General features: G+C 48.3%; 1 protein-coding gene across 2 annotated transcripts; it reads right to left on the bottom strand.

The window, feature by feature from the left end:
- Nucleotides 1-976: 976 nt before the first annotated feature.
- On the bottom strand, nt 977-19,646 carry LOC133546132 (nitric oxide-associated protein 1-like). Of its 2 annotated transcripts, none has more exons than XM_061891983.1 (9): nt 19,129-19,646; nt 17,980-18,888; nt 16,636-16,800; nt 15,765-15,869; nt 15,613-15,704; nt 9,182-9,313; nt 4,371-4,487; nt 2,880-3,010; nt 977-2,824 (listed from the first exon to the last, which is right to left on the bottom strand). In XM_061891983.1, exons 1-9 carry the CDS (start codon nt 19,337-19,339, stop codon nt 2,605-2,607), a joined length of 2,082 nt encoding a protein of 693 aa, XP_061747967.1. In that variant the 5' UTR covers nt 19,340-19,646; the 3' UTR covers nt 977-2,604. The 2 variants fall into 2 exon arrangements, with proteins under 2 accessions (XP_061747967.1, XP_061747966.1); XM_061891982.1 differs by having other exon boundaries at nt 2,893-3,010; nt 19,129-19,638.
- Between the last annotated feature and the right edge of the window lie 28 nt (nt 19,647-19,674).

Raw genomic sequence — 19,674 nt, 5'->3', positions numbered from 1 at the left:
ACAAAGTCCTAAACAGGCTTACACTTTTCCAGCTGTCTTCCGTCTACGCCCGCTCACAGGTGGAGGCAAGAGCACCCCTGGGCGACGTGCCAAAACCTTCTAAAGCCAACTCGAGGACGTGGCAACAGACAAAAGCAAAGGTGAGACAACTCTCAGCGGTGGATCACTCGGCTGGTGCGTGAATGAAGGAGGCAGCGAGCTGCGAGAACTAAAGTGACTTGCAGGACACATGATTTAGAAATGATTGATTTATACACGCTAGTAAGGTCAGGTGCTGTACCTGACAAGTTTGGGCTAGTAGGGTCAAGTGCAGCCTTCATCAGAGGCTGCACTTGACCTGATGTCCGCTCTGATGAAGGCTGCACTTGACCTGATGTCCCCTCTGATGAAGGCTGCACTTGACCTGATGTCCCCTCTGATGAAGGCTGCACTTGACCTGATGTCCCCTCTGATGAAGGCTGCACTTGACCTGATGTCCCCTCTGATGAAGGCTGCACTTGACCTGATGTCCCCTCTGATGAAGGCTGCACTTGACCTGATGTCCCCTCTGATGAAGGCTGCACTTGACCTGATTTCCCCTCTGATGAAGGCTGCACTTGACCTGATGTCCCCTCTGATGAAGGCTGCACTTGACCTGATGTCCCCTCTGATGAAGGCTGCACTTGACCTGATGTCCCCTCTGATGAAGGCTGCACTTGACCTGATGTCCCCTCTGATGAAGGCTGCACTTGACCTGATTTCCCCTCTGATGAAGGCTGCACTTGACCTGATGTCCCCTCTGATGAAGGCTGCACTTGACCTGATGTCCCCTCTGATGAAGGCTGCACTTGACCTGATGTCCCCTCTGATGAAGGCTGCACTTGACCTTACTAGCCTATAGAAGTCAACCATTTGTAAATCCAGGTCAGTAGTCTACATGAAGCCCTTCAACAGGACTCATTGATCCTCCACACTTCCAACACACATTGCGGCCCTGGGCTTTCAAATCCATTCTTTATTTAGAAGGCAGAATATTAATTTGTACATTAATTATAATAACTGGTTGACAAAAACCTCTTATGGAACACGTTTCATGTACTCACAATTTCCTGGAGAAGAAAGGTGACGTCTAAGAACTATTGCTCCGCAGTTTGGCTGCCATTCATGTTAGTCATCATGTATCAGAATGACTTTTAAAATACTTTTATCATGGTTATAGCAAATAAATGAGTGTTGAGTGGAATCATCAGCCAGTGAATTGGATGACAAGCTAGTTGCCCACAGATTTCCACGCCTATTATTTAGTTACACAATGACTTCCTTCAAAATAAAAGCACATTTGTTTTAGATTTGTAACTGATGATGTATGAAAGCTCAATTGTGATGAAGTACAAACATCAAAATCAGTAAATATTTCAGCCATGACAACCACAGTTTGGACTGTAATGGAAGAGCAAATGTTTGTTTTGGGAGGAAAATATTTAAGACATTCCCAGCATGTGTTCCTAATGAAAAGGTTTGTTGAGACAGAAATGAGACCACATCACACAGCACATGAGACCACATCACACAGGACATGAGACCACATCACACAGGACATGAGACCACATCACACAGGACATGAGACCACATCACACAGGACATGAGACCACATCACACAGGACATGAGACCACATCACACAGGACATGAGACCACATCACACAGGACATGAGACCACATCACACAGGACATGAGACCACATCACACAGGACATGAGACCACATCACACAGCACATGAGACCACATCACACAGGACATGAGACCACATCACACAGGACATGAGACCACATCACACAGGACATGAGACCACATCACACAGGACATGAGACCACATCACACAGGACATGAGACCACATCACACAGGACATGAGACCACATCACACAGGACATGAGACCACATCACACAGGACATGAGACCACATCACACAGCACATGAGACCACATCACACAGGACATGAGACCACATCACACAGGACATGAGACCACATCACACAGGACATGAGACCACATCACACAGGACATGAGACCACATCACACAGGACATGAGACCACATCACACAGGACATGAGACCACATCACACAGGACATGAGACCACATCACACAGGACATGAGACCACATCACACAGGAAATCAAATTTGTAAATAAATGTTTTCTTTAGTTGACAACAACGTCCATCCATCCATTTCCTACTGCTTGTCTCCTTTGAGGTCGCGGGGGGCGCTGGAGCCTATCTCAGCTACAATCGGGCGGAAGGCGGTGTACACCCTGGACAAGTCGCCACCTCATCCCGGGGCCAACACAGATAGACAGACAACATTCACACACTAGGGACCATTCAGTGTTGCCAATAAACCTATCCCCAGGTGCATGTCTTTGGAGGTGGGAGGGGCCTCTCCCCAGGTGCATGTCCTTGGAGATGGGAGGGGCCTCTCCCCAGGTGCATGTCTTTGGAGGTGGGAGGGGCCTCTCCCCAGGTGCATGTCCTTGGAGATGGGAGGGGCCTCTCCCCAGGTGCATGTCCTTGGAGATGGGAGGGGCCTCTCCCCAGGTGCAAACGTCACTTCCTCTCATTTCTTCTTGGCCTTAGCTTTCTGCCTGTAGGCCGCACGTGCGGACAGTCCAAGGTCCAGCATCCCCGACGGCTTCATGACCTTGTAGGCGGCCGATCCGGGGATCCGTGCTCCCTTCAGCAAGACCACGTGTGGAAGCAGCGGCGGCGTCCTCAGACCGTAGGCCAGCGAGGGCGGGCCATGGACCGCCACCAGCAGCTGCTGACCCTGCCCTGCAGTCACCGCCACCCAGCCTGCACACAGCAATGGTTTCCATGACAACCCCGTGACTGACGCCTGCAGGCGCACCTTCTTGGTGTACCTGCGGACGACAGCTTGATGTCGGCCACGGCCTCCGTGTGACCTCGCCCTTCCAGCCGGAACTCTTGAGGAACCAACGCCGGGAAGTCCTTCATGCGATCTGCTCCTCCTGCTGGCACCTGCAGACACCCCCAAACTGCCATGACCCCCACTTGACCACTGACATTGTGACCTCTCACCCCCAAACTGCCATGACCCCCACTTGACCACCGACATTGTGACCTCTCACCCCCAAACTGCCATGACCCCCACTTGACCACTGACATTGTGACCTCTCACCCCCAAACTGCCATGACCCCCACTTGACCACCGACATTGTGACCTCTCACCCCCAAACTGCCATGACCCCCACTTGACCACCGACATTGTGACCTCTCACCCCCAAACTGCCATGACCCCCACTTGACCACCAACATTGTGACCTCTCACCCCCAAACTGCCATGACCCCCACTTGACCACTGACATTGTGACCTCTCACCCCCAAACTGCCATGACCCCCACTTGACCACTGACATTGTGACCTCTCACCCCCAAACTGCCATGACCCCCACTTGACCACTGACATTGTGACCTCTCACCCCCAAACTGCCATGACCCCCACTTGACCACTGACATTGTGACCTCTCACCCCCAAACTGCCATGACCCCCACTTGACCACTGACATTGTGACCTCTCACCCCCAAACTGCCATGACCCCCACTTGACCACTGACATTGTGACCTCTCACCCCCAAACTGCCATGACCCCCACTTGACCACTGACATTGTGACCTCTCACCCCCAAACTGCCATGACCCCCACTTGACCACTGACATTGTGACCTCTCACCCCCAAACTGCCATGACCCCCACTTGACCACTGACATTGTGACCTCTCACCCCCAAACTGCCATGACCCCCACTTGACCACTGACATTGTGACCTCTCACCCCCAAACTGCCATGACCCCCACTTGACCACCGACATTGTGACCTCTCACCCCCAAACTGCCATGACCCCCACTTGACCACTGACATTGTGACCTCTCACCCCCAAACTGCCATGACCCCCACTTGACCACCGACATTGTGACCTCTCACCCCCAAACTGCCATGACCCCCACTTGACCACTGACATTGTGACCTCTCACCCCCAAACTGCCATGACCCCCACTTGACCACCGACATTGTGACCTCTCACCCCCAAACTGCCATGACCCCCACTTGACCACTGACATTGTGACCTCTCACCCCCAAACTGCCATGACCCCCACTTGACCACTGACATTGTGACCTCTCACCCCCAAACTGCCATGACCCCCACTTGACCACTGACATTGTGACCTCTCACCCCCAAACTGCCATGACCCCCACTTGACCACTGACATTGTGACCTCTCACCCCCAAACTGCCATGACCCCCACTTGACCACCGACATTGTGACCTCTCACCCCCAAACTGCCATGACCCCCACTTGACCACTGACATTGTGACCTCTCACCCCCAGCAGCTGATGTCCAGCATGTTTCTGGTAGACACTGAGTGCCTTGTCCACAGTGGTGAGGTGAAGAGGCAGGTCAGCAGAGGTCAGCACAGAGAACCAGCAGGACTGCTCGCCCTGAAAGACAAAATTCACTTTTTACTTCACATCACAAACATCCAGGCAACGTTAACTAGCAGGTAAATGGTGAGTAGGAAGTTAACTAGCAGGTAAATGGTGAGTAGGAAGTTAACTAGCAGGTAAATGGTGAGTAGGAAGTTAACTTGCAGGTAAATGGTGAGTAGGAAGTTAACTAGCAGGTAAATGGTGAGTAGGAAGTTAACTAGCAGGTAAATGGTGAGTAGGAAGTTAACTTGCAGGTAAATGGTGAGTAGGAAGTTAACTAGCAGGTAAATGGTGAGTAGGAAGTTAACTAGCAGGTAAATGGTGAGTAGGAAGTTAACTAGCAGGTAAATGGTGAGTAGGAAGTTAACTAGCAGGTAAATGGTGAGTAGGAAGTTAACTAGCAGGTAAATGGTGAGTAGGAAGTTAACTTGCAGGTAAATGGTGAGTAGGAAGTTAACTAGCAGGTAAATGTGAGTAGGAAGTTAACTTGCAGGTAAATGGTGAGTAGGAAGTTAACTTGCAGGTAAATGGTGAGTAGGAAGTTAACTAGCAGGTAAATGGTGAGTAGGAAGTTAACTTGCAGGTAAATGGTGAGTAGGAAGTTAACTTGCAGGTAAATGGTGAGTAGGAAGTTAACTTGCAGGTAAATGGTGAGTAGGAAGTTAACTAGCAGGTAAATGGTGAGTAGGAAGTTAACTAGCAGGTAAATGGTGAGTAGGAAGTTAACTAGCAGGTAAATGGTGAGTAGGAAGTTAACTAGCAGGTAAATGGTGAGTAGGAAGTTAACTTGCAGGTAAATGGTGAGTAGGAAGTTAACTAGCAGGTAAATGGTGAGTAGGAAGTTAACTTGCAGGTAAATGGTGAGTAGGAAGTTAACTTGCAGGTAAATGGTGAGTAGGAAGTTAACTTGCAGGTAAATGGTGAGTAGGAAGTTAACTAGCAGGTAAATGGTGAGTAGGAAGTTAACTAGCAGGTAAATGGTGAGTAGGAAGTTAACTAGCAGGTAAATGGTGAGTAGGAAGTTAACTAGCAGGTAAATGGTGAGTAGGAAGTTAACTTGCAGGTAAATGGTGAGTAGGAAGTTAACTTGCAGGTAAATGGTGAGTAGGAAGTTAACTTGCAGGTAAATGGTGAGTAGGAAGTTAACTAGCAGGTACATGGTGAGTAGGAAGTTAACTTGCAGGTAAATGGTGAGTAGGAAGTTAACTTGCAGGTAAATGGTGAGTAGGAAGTTAACTAGCAGGTAAATGGTGAGTAGGAAGTTAACTAGCAGGTAAATGGTGAGTAGGAAGTTAACTAGCAGGTAAATGGTGAGTAGGAAGTTAACTAGCAGGTAAACAATCTTTTAGTTATTTGTATATCTTTCTTTCCAAATAGTTGAAGAAAGACCACTACAATATTTTGCACTGTTATACAATTTAATAAATCATAAACTGATGACATCATGCTGTATTTTACTTCTTTATCTCTTTTTCCAACCAAAAAAGCTTTGCTGTGATGAGGGGGTACTTGAATGAAGAACATGTTGACGGGGGTACATCACTGAAAAAAGGTTGAGAACCACTGCCTCAGACGGCACTGCAGGGTTTCCCACACATTCATTTATTTGGGGCGGCCCGCCATGAAAGAATTACAGCCGCCACAAATAAAAAAATTTTTTTTTTTAAATAAAAAACTATTAAAAAAAAATATATATTATTTTTTTCCGGCTTTTGACTCGCTCGGCCGCTCATAAAAGTAATGGGACTCTGTGAATGGAGCTTGTAGTTACATATTATATAAATATGTATATAAATATGTACACAAAAGTGTTGTAATTATATTCCAACTCCGCATTCTTCTTGGTCATCGCCGCCGCTGCCTCACCACCCCCAACCATACCACCACAAATAGATGCCTGACCTGTGGGAAACACTGCACTGTATCAAAAACCCACATCAATTTCTAAAAGATATCACCACACGGGCTCAGGAACACTTCATAAAACCACTGTCACTAAATACAGTTGGTCACTACATCTGTAAGTGCAAGTTAAAGCTCTACTATGCAAAGTGAAAGCCATTTATCAACAACATCCAGAAACACCGCCGGCTTCTCTGGGCCCGAGATCATCTAAGATGGACTGATGCAAAGTGGAAAAGTGTTCTGTGGTCTGACGAGTCCACATTTCAAATTGTTTTTGGAAATATTCAATATAGTGTCATTCGGAGCAAAGGGGAAGCAAACCATCCAGACTGTTATCGATGCAAAGTTCAAAAGCCAGCATGTGTGATGGTATGGGGGTGCATTAGTGCCAGAGGCATGGGTAACTTACACATGTGTGATGGTATGGGGGTGTATTAGTGCCCAAGACATGGGTAACTTACACATGTGTGATGGTATGGGGGTGTATTAGTGGCCAAGACATGGGTAACTTACACATGTGTGATGGTATGGGGGTGTATTAGTGAACAAGACATGGGTAACTTACACATGTGTGATGGTATGGGGGTGTATTAGTGCCCAAGGCATGGGTAACTTACACATCTGTGAAGGCACCATTAATGCTGAAAGGTACATACAGCTTTTGGAACAACATATGCTGCCATCTAAGTGCCGTTTTTTTCATGGACGCCCCTGCTTATTTCAGCAAGACAATGCCAAGCCACATTCAGCACGTGTTACAACAGCGTAGCTTTGTAATAAAAGAGTGTGGGTACTTTCCTGGCCTGCCTGCAGTCCAGACCTGTCTCCCATGGAAAATGTGTGGTGCATTATGAAGCGTAAAATAGGACAGCGGAGACCCCGGACTGTTGAAGGACTGAAGCTCTACATAAAACAAGAATGGGAAAGAATTCCACTTTCAAAGCTTCAACAATTAGTTTCCTCAGTTCCCAAACCTTTATTGAGTGTTGTTAAAAGAAAAGGTGATGTAACACAGTGGTGAACATGCCCTTTCCCAACTACTTTGGCACCTGTTGCAGCCATGAAATTCTATCTTAATTATTATTTGCAAAATAAAATAAAGTTCATGAGTTTGAACATCAAATATGTTGTCTTTGTAGCATATTCAACTGAATATGGCTTGAAAAGGATTTGCAAATCATTGTATTCTGTTTATATTTACATCTAACACCATTTGCCAACTCATATGGAAACGGGGTTTGTACATAAGTGACACACTTAGTGGAGCCACCACCCGCCACAGGAAACAGACACGCTGTACCGACGAGGAAGGGTCTGCAGCATGCAACAAGAGCAGTGGGACGCAGCGGCCATTCAGCAGGCAGACTAGCTCATGTCAGCAGCCAACGCCTGGCACAGACCCGAGCACACACAGGAGGATGTGTCTCCAAACACTCCAGGCAGTCGTACTGCAGGGATGGCCAGAAGACAAAGAGGAGGCCCCCGTACTCATCAGGGACTACTGGGCCATCAGAGATGAAATAAGCACACAGGATGGTGTGCTTCTCAGGAGCCAGTGTGTCATCATTCTGAAAGCCATGCATCTGGAAATGCATGTGGGTGGCAAAGCATGTTACAGACATGCCCACAATACACTGCTGAGGAGGATCCACTACAATCATGTGGGTGGCAAAGCATGTTACAGACATGCCCACAATACACTGTACTGGCCCGGCATGCAAGGGGAAGTCAGAGACTGTACAGCAGTGCTCCGGGTGTAAGGAGTATGCGCACCAACAAGAGAAAGAGACCATGATGTCACACCGCTCCCCACACGTCCATGGCAGCTGGTCAGCATGGACTTGTACAGCTAGGCAGCACACAACTTTTTGCTCGTGGTGGACCACAACTCCGACTTCTGGGAGATCAACCTGCTCCCTGACTTATCGGCCGACGCCACAATCTGACGAATCAAGGAACAGTTTAGCCATTTCGGATGGGGGAAGCCAGTTTGCATGCAGAGAAGTCTGGGCATCTGCGAGAGAGTGGGGCTTCGAACACGTCATGTCCTCAGCGCGGCACCCAAAAGCTGATGGCAAAGCAGAGTCAGCAGTAAAGATTGTTAAAGGCTTGTGGAAAAAGGCTGACCGTGCCAAAGAGGACCCCTGGAAGGCCGTCCTGCATTGGCGAAACACGCCCACTGAGGGCATGCATTGCAGCCCAGCACAGCGGCTCGTGCCAAGAAGGCTGAGAACACTTCTTTTGGTAGCCGACCAGCTCCTTGCACCTCAGGTCATCACAGGGGTTCCCAACTAGCTGAGGGGGAAGTACCAGGCGGCGAAGTTCGTGTATGACAAATCGGCAAGGGATCTGCCGGAGCTGAACGTCGGCCAGCCCGTCAGGATGAAGCCTCACCTGGGAGACAGGACGGGCAAATGGAGGCGAGGGGTGTGTCTGCCGCAGTCCGGTCCTGTCTGGTCGACGTAGAGGGGACTTTCAAACACACATGGACTGTGAATTTTGTTGAATTAAAAAGCACATTTGTAACTTAAGAGGAATGGGATGAAGTATTTCCAGGATAGCGGTCGTGTTGTGATGGGTGGGTGATGCTTGGAGGATCCTGCCCGTGAGTACTAGAAAACACTCTAGGTGTCAGGCAGTTATGTCATGTTTACAGGCTCTAATTAGCTTAAAGAACATATTTAGGCAGGTTTTACTTTCTGGGAAATAGATAACCATGGTCAGGCTTGGAAGCAATTGCCGCAATCAACAAGGGATGAGTGGAGCTCAAAGTCAAGTTCTCAAAACTAAAAGTTGCACACCTGCAGGAAGTCGATCCGAGCAAGAGCTCCCACAAAGAGACTCATTCCGGGCTTGAGTACGAAGGTGCGAGGTATGATAGCCCGCGTGGAAACCAGGGCTTTCACTTCCTGTTCATTCAGCAGAGCCAGGACCTGCAGACAATAGACGGTGGTTAGTGAGGAGCTGTATGAACAATGGAGGGTGGTTAGTGAGGAGCTGTATGAACAATGGAGGCTGGTTAGTGAGGAGCTGTATGAACAATGGAGGGTGGTTAGTGAGGAGCTGTATGAACAATGGAGGGTGGTTAGTGAGGAGCTGTATGAACAATGGAGGGTGGTTAGTGAGGAGCTGTATGAACAATGGAGGGTGGTTAGTGAGGAGCTGTATGAACAATGGAGGGTGGTTAGCCAGGAGCTGTATGAACAATGGAGGGTGGTTAGTGAGGAGCTGTATGAACAATGGAGGGTGGTTAGCCAGGAGCTGTATGAACAATGGAGGGTGGTTAGCCAGGAGCTGTATGAACAATGGAGGGTGGTTAGTGAGGAGCTGTATGAACAATGGAGGGTGGTTAGTGAGGAGCTGTATGAACAATGGAGGGTGGTTAGTGAGGAGCTGTATGAACAATGGAGGGTGGTTAGCGAGGAGCTGTATGAACAATGGAGGGTGGTTAGTGAGGAGCTGTATGAACAATGGAGGGTGGTTAGCGAGGAGCTGTATGAACAATGGAGGGTGGTTAGCCAGGAGCTGTATGAACAATGGAGGGTGGTTAGTGAGGAGCTGTATGAACAATGGAGGGTGGTTAGTGAGGAGCTGTATGAACAATGGAGGGTGGTTAGTGAGGAGCTGTATGAACAATGGAGGGTGGTTAGCGAGGAGCTGTATGAACAATGGAGGGTGGTTAGTGAGGAGCTGTATGAACAATGGAGGGTGGTTAGTGAGGAGCTGTATGAACAATGGAGGGTGGTTAGTGAGGAGCTGTATGAACAATGGAGGGTGGTTAGCCAGGAGCTGTATGAACAATGGAGGGTGGTTAGTGAGGAGCTGTATGAACAATGGAGGGTGGTTAGCCAGGAGCTGTATGAACAATGGAGGGTGGTTAGCCAGGAGCTGTATGAACAATGGAGGGTGGTTAGTGAGGAGCTGTATGAACAATGGAGGGTGGTTAGTGAGGAGCTGTATGAACAATGGAGGGTGGTTAGTGAGGAGCTGTATGAACAATGGAGGGTGGTTAGCGAGGAGCTGTATGAACAATGGAGGGTGGTTAGTGAGGAGCTGTATGAACAATGGAGGGTGGTTAGCGAGGAGCTGTATGAACAATGGAGGGTGGTTAGTGAGGAGCTGTATGAACAATGGAGGGTGGTTAGTGAGGAGCTGTATGAACAATGGAGTCTGGTTAGTGAGGAGCTGTATGAACAATGGAGGGTGGTTAGTGAGGAGCTGTATGAACAATGGAGGCTGGTTAGTGAGGAGCTGTATGAACAATGGAGGGTGGTTAGTGAGGAGCTGTATGAACAATGGAGGCTGGTTAGTGAGGAGCTGTATGAACAATGGAGGGTGGTTAGCGAGGAGCTGTATGAACAATGGAGGGTGGTTAGTGAGGAGCTGTATGAACAATGGAGGGTGGTTAGCGAGGAGCTGTATGAACAATGGAGGGTGGTTAGTGAGGAGCTGTATGAACAATGGAGGGTGGTTAGTGAGGAGCTGTATGAACAATGGAGGGTGGTTAGTGAGGAGCTGTATGAACAATGGAGGGTGGTTAGTGAGGTGCTGTATGAACAATGGAGGGTGGTTAGTGAGGTGCTGTATGAACAATGGAGGGTGGTTAGTGAGGAGCTGTATGAACAATGGAGGGTGGTTAGCGAGGAGCTGTATGAACAATGGAGGCTGGTTAGTGAGGAGCTGTATGAACAATGGAGGGTGGTTAGTGAGGAGCTGTATGAACAATGGAGGCTGGTTAGTGAGGAGCTGTATGAACAATGGAGGGTGGTTAGTGAGGAGCTGTATGAACAATGGAGGCTGGTTAGTGAGGAGCTGTATGAACAATGGAGGGTGGTTAGTGAGGAGCTGTATGAACAATGGAGGGTGGTTAGCGAGGAGCTGTATGAACAATGGAGGGTGGTTAGTGAGGAGCTGTATGAACAATGGAGGGTGGTTAGTGAGGAGCTGTATGAACAATGGAGGGTGGTTAGTGAGGAGCTGTATGAACAATGGAGGGTGGTTAGTGAGGAGCTGTATGAACAATGGAGGGTGGTTAGTGAGGAGCTGTATGAACAATGGAGGGTGGTTAGTGAGGAGCTGTATGAACAATGGAGGGTGGTTAGTGAGGAGCTGTATGAACAATGGAGGGTGGTTAGTGAGGAGCTGTATGAACAATGGAGGGTGGTGAGTGAGGAGCTGTATGAACAATGGAGGGTGGTTAGCGAGGAGCTGTATGAACAATGGAGGGTGGTTAGTGAGGAGCTGTATGAACAATGGAGGGTGGTTAGTGAGGAGCTGTATGAACAATGGAGGGTGGTTAGTGAGGAGCTGTATGAACAATGGAGGGTGGTTAGTGAGGAGCTGTATGAACAATGGAGGGTGGTTAGTGAGGAGCTGTATGAACAATGGAGGGTGGTGAGTGAGGAGCTGTATGAACAATGGAGGGTGGTTAGCGAGGAGCTGTATGAACAATGGAGGGTGGTTAGTGAGGAGCTGTATGAACAATGGAGGGTGGTTAGTGAGGAGCTGTATGAACAATGGAGGCTGGTTAGTGAGGAGCTGTATGAACAATGGAGGGTGGTTAGTGAGGAGCTGTATGAACAATGGAGGCTGGTTAGCGAGGAGCTGTATGAACAATGGAGGGTGGTTAGTGAGGAGCTGTATGAACAATGGAGGGTGGTTAGTGAGGAGCTGTATGAACAATGGAGGGTGGTTAGTGAGGAGCTGTATGAACAATGGAGGGTGGTTAGTGAGGAGCTGTATGAACAATGGAGGCTGGTTAGTGAGGAGCTGTATGAACAATGGAGGGTGGTTAGTGAGGAGCTGTATGAACAATGGAGGCTGGTTAGTGAGGAGCTGTATGAACAATGGAGGGTGGTTAGTGAGGAGCTGTATGAACAATGGAGGCTGGTTAGTGAGGAGCTGTATGAACAATGGAGGGTGGTTAGCGAGGAGCTGTATGAACAATGGAGGGTGGTTAGTGAGGAGCTGTATGAACAATGGAGGGTGGTTAGTGAGGAGCTGTATGAACAATGGAGGGTGGTTAGTGAGGAGCTGTATGAACAATGGAGGGTGGTTAGTGAGGAGCTGTATGAACAATGGAGGGTGGTTAGTGAGGAGCTGTATGAACAATGGAGGGTGGTTAGTGAGGTGCTGTATGAACAATGGAGGGTGGTTAGTGAGGTGCTGTATGAACAATGGAGGGTGGTTAGTGAGGAGCTGTATGAACAATGGAGGGTGGTTAGCGAGGAGCTGTATGAACAATGGAGGCTGGTTAGTGAGGAGCTGTATGAACAATGGAGGGTGGTTAGTGAGGAGCTGTATGAACAATGGAGGCTGGTTAGTGAGGAGCTGTATGAACAATGGAGGGTGGTTAGTGAGGAGCTGTATGAACAATGGAGGCTGGTTAGTGAGGAGCTGTATGAACAATGGAGGGTGGTTAGTGAGGAGCTGTATGAACAATGGAGGGTGGTTAGCGAGGAGCTGTATGAACAATGGAGGGTGGTTAGTGAGGAGCTGTATGAACAATGGAGGGTGGTTAGTGAGGAGCTGTATGAACAATGGAGGGTGGTTAGTGAGGAGCTGTATGAACAATGGAGGGTGGTTAGTGAGGAGCTGTATGAACAATGGAGGGTGGTTAGTGAGGAGCTGTATGAACAATGGAGGGTGGTTAGTGAGGAGCTGTATGAACAATGGAGGGTGGTTAGTGAGGAGCTGTATGAACAATGGAGGGTGGTTAGTGAGGAGCTGTATGAACAATGGAGGGTGGTGAGTGAGGAGCTGTATGAACAATGGAGGGTGGTTAGCGAGGAGCTGTATGAACAATGGAGGGTGGTTAGTGAGGAGCTGTATGAACAATGGAGGGTGGTTAGTGAGGAGCTGTATGAACAATGGAGGGTGGTTAGTGAGGAGCTGTATGAACAATGGAGGGTGGTTAGTGAGGAGCTGTATGAACAATGGAGGGTGGTTAGTGAGGAGCTGTATGAACAATGGAGGGTGGTGAGTGAGGAGCTGTATGAACAATGGAGGGTGGTTAGTGAGGAGCTGTATGAACAATGGAGGGTGGTTAGTGAGGAGCTGTATGAACAATGGAGGGTGGTTAGTGAGGAGCTGTATGAACAATGGAGGCTGGTTAGTGAGGAGCTGTATGAACAATGGAGGGTGGTTAGTGAGGAGCTGTATGAACAATGGAGGCTGGTTAGCGAGGAGCTGTATGAACAATGGAGGGTGGTTAGTGAGGAGCTGTATGAACAATGGAGGGTGGTTAGTGAGGAGCTGTATGAACAATGGAGGCTGGTTAGTGAGGAGCTGTATGAACAATGGAGGGTGGTTAGTGAGGAGCTGTATGAACAATGGAGGCTGGTTAGCGAGGAGCTGTATGAACAATGGAGGGTGGTTAGTGAGGAGCTGTATGAACAATGGAGGGTGGTTAGCGAGGAGCTGTATGAACAATGGAGGGTGGTTAGTGAGGAGCTGTATGAACAATGGAGGGTGGTTAGTGAGGAGCTGTATGAACAATGGAGGGTGGTTAGTGAGGAGCTGTATGAACAATGGAGGGTGGTTAGTGAGGAGCTGTATGAACAATGGAGGGTGGTTAGTGAGGAGCTGTATGAACAATGGAGGGTGGTTAGTGAGGAGCTGTATGAACAATGGAGGGTGGTTAGTGAGGAGCTGTATGAACAATGGAGGGTGGTTAGTGAGGAGCTGTATGAACAATGGAGGGTGGTTAGTGAGGAGCTGTATGAACAATGGAGGGTGGTTAGTGAGGTGCTGTATGAACAATGGAGGGTGGTTAGTGAGGTGCTGTATGAACAATGGAGGGTGGTTAGTGAGGAGCTGTATGAACAATGGAGGGTGGTTAGCGAGGAGCTGTATGAACAATGGAGGCTGGTTAGTGAGGAGCTGTATGAACAATGGAGGGTGGTTAGTGAGGAGCTGTATGAACAATGGAGGCTGGTTAGTGAGGAGCTGTATGAACAATGGAGGGTGGTTAGTGAGGAGCTGTATGAACAATGGAGGGTGGTTAGTGAGGAGCTGTATGAACAATGGAGGGTGGTTAGTGAGGAGCTGTATGAACAATGGAGGGTGGTTAGCGAGGAGCTGTATGAACAATGGAGGGTGGTTAGTGAGGAGCTGTATGAACAATGGAGGGTGGTTAGTGAGGAGCTGTATGAACAATGGAGGGTGGTTAGTGAGGAGCTGTATGAACAATGGAGGGTGGTTAGCGAGGAGCTGTATGAACAATGGAGGGTGGTTAGTGAGGAGCTGTATGAACAATGGAGGGTGGTTAGTGAGGAGCTGTATGAACAATGGAGGGTGGTTAGTGAGGAGCTGTATGAACAATGGAGGGTGGTTAGTGAGGAGCTGTATGAACAATGGAGGGTGGTTAGTGAGGAGCTGTATGAACAATGGAGGGTGGTTAGTGAGGAGCTGTATGAACAATGGAGGGTGGTTAGTGAGGAGCTGTATGAACAATGGAGGGTGGTTAGTGAGGAGCTGTATGAACAATGGAGGGTGGTTAGTGAGGAGCTGTATGAACAATGGAGGGTGGTGAGTGAGGAGCTGTATGAACAATGGAGGGTGGTTAGTGAGGAGCTGTATGAACAATGGAGGCTGGTTAGTGAGGAGCTGTATGAACAATGGAGGGTGGTTAGTGAGGAGCTGTATGAACAATGGAGGGTGGTTAGTGAGGAGCTGTATGAACAATGGAGGGTGGTGAGTGAGGAGCTGTATGAACAATGGAGGGTGGTTAGCGAGGAGCTGTATGAACAATGGAGGGTGGTTAGTGAGGAGCTGTATGAACAATGGAGGGTGGTTAGTGAGGAGCTGTATGAACAATGGAGGCTGGTTAGTGAGGAGCTGTATGAACAATGGAGGGTGGTTAGTGAGGAGCTGTATGAACAATGGAGGCTGGTTAGCGAGGAGCTGTATGAACAATGGAGGGTGGTTAGTGAGGAGCTGTATGAACAATGGAGGGTGGTTAGTGAGGAGCTGTATGAACAATGGAGGGTGGTTAGTGAGGAGCTGTATGAACAATGGAGGGTGGTTAGTGAGGAGCTGTATGAACAATGGAGGGTGGTTAGTGAGGAGCTGTATGAACAATGGAGGGTGGTTAGTGAGGAGCTGTATGAACAATGGAGGGTGGTGAGTGAGGAGCTGTATGAACAATGGAGGGTGGTTAGTGAGGAGCTGTATGAACAATGGAGGGTGGTTAGCGAGGAGCTGTATGAAAGTGTCAGAGTCTGGTCCTCACGTCATGTTCCTTCATGATTCCTGGTGTGTCAAACAGCCAGTGAGCGTCTTTCAGCTCGTTGTAGGTGAACTCATCTGCAGAGTCTTCTTTTTCTGTGGAAATCTTCATCAGTTACCACACCATTTACCAATCACAGACCTCACATTTCTCACCCGTGCTCAGTTCTTCCTCGCCGTTCTCCCCAAAAGCTAAACTGTCGGGGTCAAATGAGATCCCTCTCTGTCGGACTGTGGGCAGGAACGTTCTCCCAACACGACCTGGAAGTACACACATGCTCTTTTCTGTCTTTTATTCAAACAAAATTGAAATAATTGATATATACGACTCCACTTCAATCTTGTGGGCGGAGCCTCCTCTGAACAATGTTACAAGCCTTTTTATTGGTCAGTTTCACACGCAAAACACTAAAGACTGGTGGTTGGTGGATACTGACCAATAAAAATAATTGTTTAAAGGAGGCCCCGCCCACAAGATAGCACTTAAGGTGTAACCAAATTATTTGCAAGCAACAATATGTATTGGTTTGATTATTTTTACATTTTCAAATCCATTCTTTTTGGTAAAAAAAAAATTGGGGTCGCAAAAATATATATTTTTTTCTAATCCATTTACTTTGGGTTGCAGATCTTTTCCAGTTGCCAATTTTTTTTTCTTGTTTGCAAACCTTTTTTTGTTTGAAAATATTTTTTTATAATTTCCAATAATTTTTTTTTTTTTGCTCCAAATCTTTTTTGGGTTGCAATTCTTTTGGTTTTACGAACCGAAAAACAAACCCAAACTTTCTTGGGTTTGATAATCCATCCATCTGGCCCTGCGATGAGGTGGCGACTTGTCCAGGGTGTACACCGCCTTCCGCCCGATTGTAGCTGAGATAGGCGCCAGCGCCCCCCGCGAGACCAAAATGTGAATAAGCGGTGGAAAAATGGATCCATCCATCCATATTCTACCGCTTGTCTATTTTTTTCATTTCAAATCCAAATGGTTTGAAACATTTCTCCATGTAGCCCCTCCCCCTCACTTTACCCACTAAGTATCCCTGGCGACGGAAGTCTTGCAGCCTCTTCACTTCATCAGGCGGCATCTGCTCTTCCGTCTGCCCGCGCCATTCTCCCAGACGCTTCTGCCGCCGGAACATTCTGTACGGCGTGGGGTTGATGATGGGGAATTTGAGCAGGTTCAGAGTGGTCCCTGAATGCAACATGGTCACATGACAGTGGTTATTTTACACTCATGTTTATTTGTTATTCTGCATAATTGGTAACATTTGACAAACAGCATTTGTTGCTGCTGCTACTTATCTGCAAATTAAATACATCTTGAAATAATTACTTGATTGTGTTATTAATCATAATTGGAAATACAAACATGTGGTGTTGTTTTGTTATTGATTTGTTTATTTAGGGATTTAATTACTGATTTTATATTATGAACATCTTGTGTCAGCACTTGAATCATCTATTTTATCTGTCAAAGTCAGGGGGCGGGTCCAAACACCAGAGAAGTAGTACTGGTCATCTTCATGCTTTTTTAATCGCTCATAAGTAATGTCATTTTCTGAGATACTAACTTTGGAATTTTCATTGGTTTTCAGTTCTGTCAGGTTGAAACATTGACGACATCTATTAAACAAGACTAGAAGCAAAGATTCAGAGACAGAATTACATTTGGACTCAATCTTGAGGAGAGACACGCCCACTGTGCTCTCTGTACATTCTTCCACCACGCTCTGCCCAAAGATTGTTATACCCCTCCTCCTTTATTTGACTTTCTCCCCCCACCTGCCCACGGCTGCTTCCTGAGGGGAGTGGGTCGTAAACAGCGTTGCCTTCGGTTATCGTTACTGGGAGCAGGTGGGTCAAGTGTCTTCTTGCCCAAGGACACAACGGCAGTGACTAGAATGGCGGAAGCGGGGACCGAACCTCAAGTCGCTGGCGAGGCCGCTCTACCGCCCCACATTAATATTATATAATAAATATTGTCCCATCTTTGGGAGCCAGGTTCCCTTGGCCTCAGTCTGCACCTCCTCTCCAAGGCCCAGGCAAAGACCGATTTTTTAAATTTTATTTTAATCTTCTATTTTTTTCTCACCCCCCTTTGTTTACCTTTATCTCATCTTTTTTGTAAGGGGCGCTGGAAGCCGGCAGACCCGTCAGCGATCCTGTTCTGTCTCCCTGTAATGTTTGTCTAAACTTGAATGGGATTGTGCTGAAAATTTTAATTTTCCTGAAGGAACTCTCCTGACGGAATAAATAAAGTACTATCTAATCTGAGCCTCCATAATGACTAACACTGGCTCTTTGCGAAGAAGGCCACTCTAAAAAGGTCATCGGATCTCCCAGCATGCTTTGTGGATGTATGAGAACTCACCAGGCCAGGGGGAGATGGTGGCTTTACGATTGCTGGAGGTTTTGGATTTGCAGAAGTCGGACTCCAGCAAGGTGTTGAAGAGCGTGGACTTGCCCGCGTTGGTGCTCCCCACCAGGTAGACGTCACCTTTGTACTTCCAGGCGCTCTGCAGGCTGGAGATCAGACCCTCGATCCCGTATCCGGTCTTGGCGCTGACCAGGTGGACGTCGGTCACCTGGCTCCCAAAACCGGCTTCCTGGCAGTAGTGAGAGAGCTGCCGCTTGATGCGCTCCAGGTAGTTGGGAGAGTCTCCAGGGAGGAGATCGATCTTGTTGCCCAGGACCACGACGTGTTTGTTGGCGCCCACCAACTCCGCAAGGTCGGGAACCACCGAGTCCGGGACGTCCAGGAGGTCCACGCAGAGAAGCACCAGCGCTCTCTTCGAGCGGATGGTCTGCACCACGTGTCGGAACTGCTCCTTGGACACTTGGACGCTGACGACCGTCTGGTGATGGCGCAGGAGGTAGCAGCGCTGGCAGGTGGCGCCGCTCAGACCTTTGTCCTGCAGCAGGACTTTGTACTTCTCGCTGGGCAGGTACCCGGGGGCTCCCACGTCCCGGCAGTGCAGGATGCTGCCGCAGCCCCAGCAATGGGTGTCGCTGCTGGGTTCCTCCCAGTCTGGCGAACCATAGATCTTATGTTGGCCTTTCGGCGCCGCCGCCTTCTTCTTCTTCTTCTTAGAGGCCACCACGCTGGGGTCCAGCGGGAAGTCCTCGTCATGGAAATGGATGGGAGATTCCACCTCATGGTCCTTCCCGGGTCCGTCTTGGCCACCCCGGGCCGCATGTGGAGTCTGCTGGTGAGGACGGATCTCAGGGAGGGTCGGCCTTGGATCCGCACCCATCTCAAATTTGGGTTCCTCTTCTGGATCTGAGATACAAGTTCAACTTCACTGTTGACATTTCAATAACATTTTGTAGAATTATCACGTGATTACTGCCTTTTGATGTATCTTACCACATTCTGTGCCAGTACACACACACACACGCACGCACACACGCACACACACACGCACACACACACGCACACACACACACACACGTGGTGAACAACGTCAATCAAAAGCAATTCAAATATAGTGAAAACTAGTCAAATATAGTCATAGTTCACCTGTCAGCTCCACAAACATGAAGGTTTCTTCCTGGCTCGGGTCAACCACGCAGCTTCTTCCGGCTCCCCGGTGTCCGCCGTGGACATGGCGGGTCCAGGGGCGTCCTAGCTCGGCCTTCAAACCCGGAAGTGAGCCGCTCCCCCGAGCGGACGATCGCAGCACGCCACGGAAGTGAGCGGCCGCGCACGCAACCTTAAACATCTTAAACATCTTTAAACATCTTAAACATCTTAAACGTCTTAAACACCTTTAAACATCTTAAACATCTTTCACCGACTAGCACGCTGTCACGCCAAATGTCTTCCCTCCTACAAAAACCTTCTCACCCATTTACTTCCGGGGTCATGATTAATACAGATGTTTTGTTAACGCTATATTATAAAAATATAACGCTATATTATAAAAATACAGACGTTTTGTTAACGCTATATTATAAAAAAAATTCAAAAATGAAAAAAACTATTTACAAACACAAGCTATGGATGACGTAAAAGGAAACGTGAGGAAACGTGACCTCGAAAGTAAATGTGTCATCCCATAGCTTG

This window comes from Nerophis ophidion, linkage group LG29 (assembly GCF_033978795.1).
Source record: "Nerophis ophidion isolate RoL-2023_Sa linkage group LG29, RoL_Noph_v1.0, whole genome shotgun sequence".
Lineage (NCBI taxonomy): Eukaryota > Metazoa > Chordata > Actinopteri > Syngnathiformes > Syngnathidae > Nerophis > Nerophis ophidion.
Note: the sequence above shows the minus strand (reverse complement) of the source record. Positions and strands in the feature narration are given on the sequence as shown.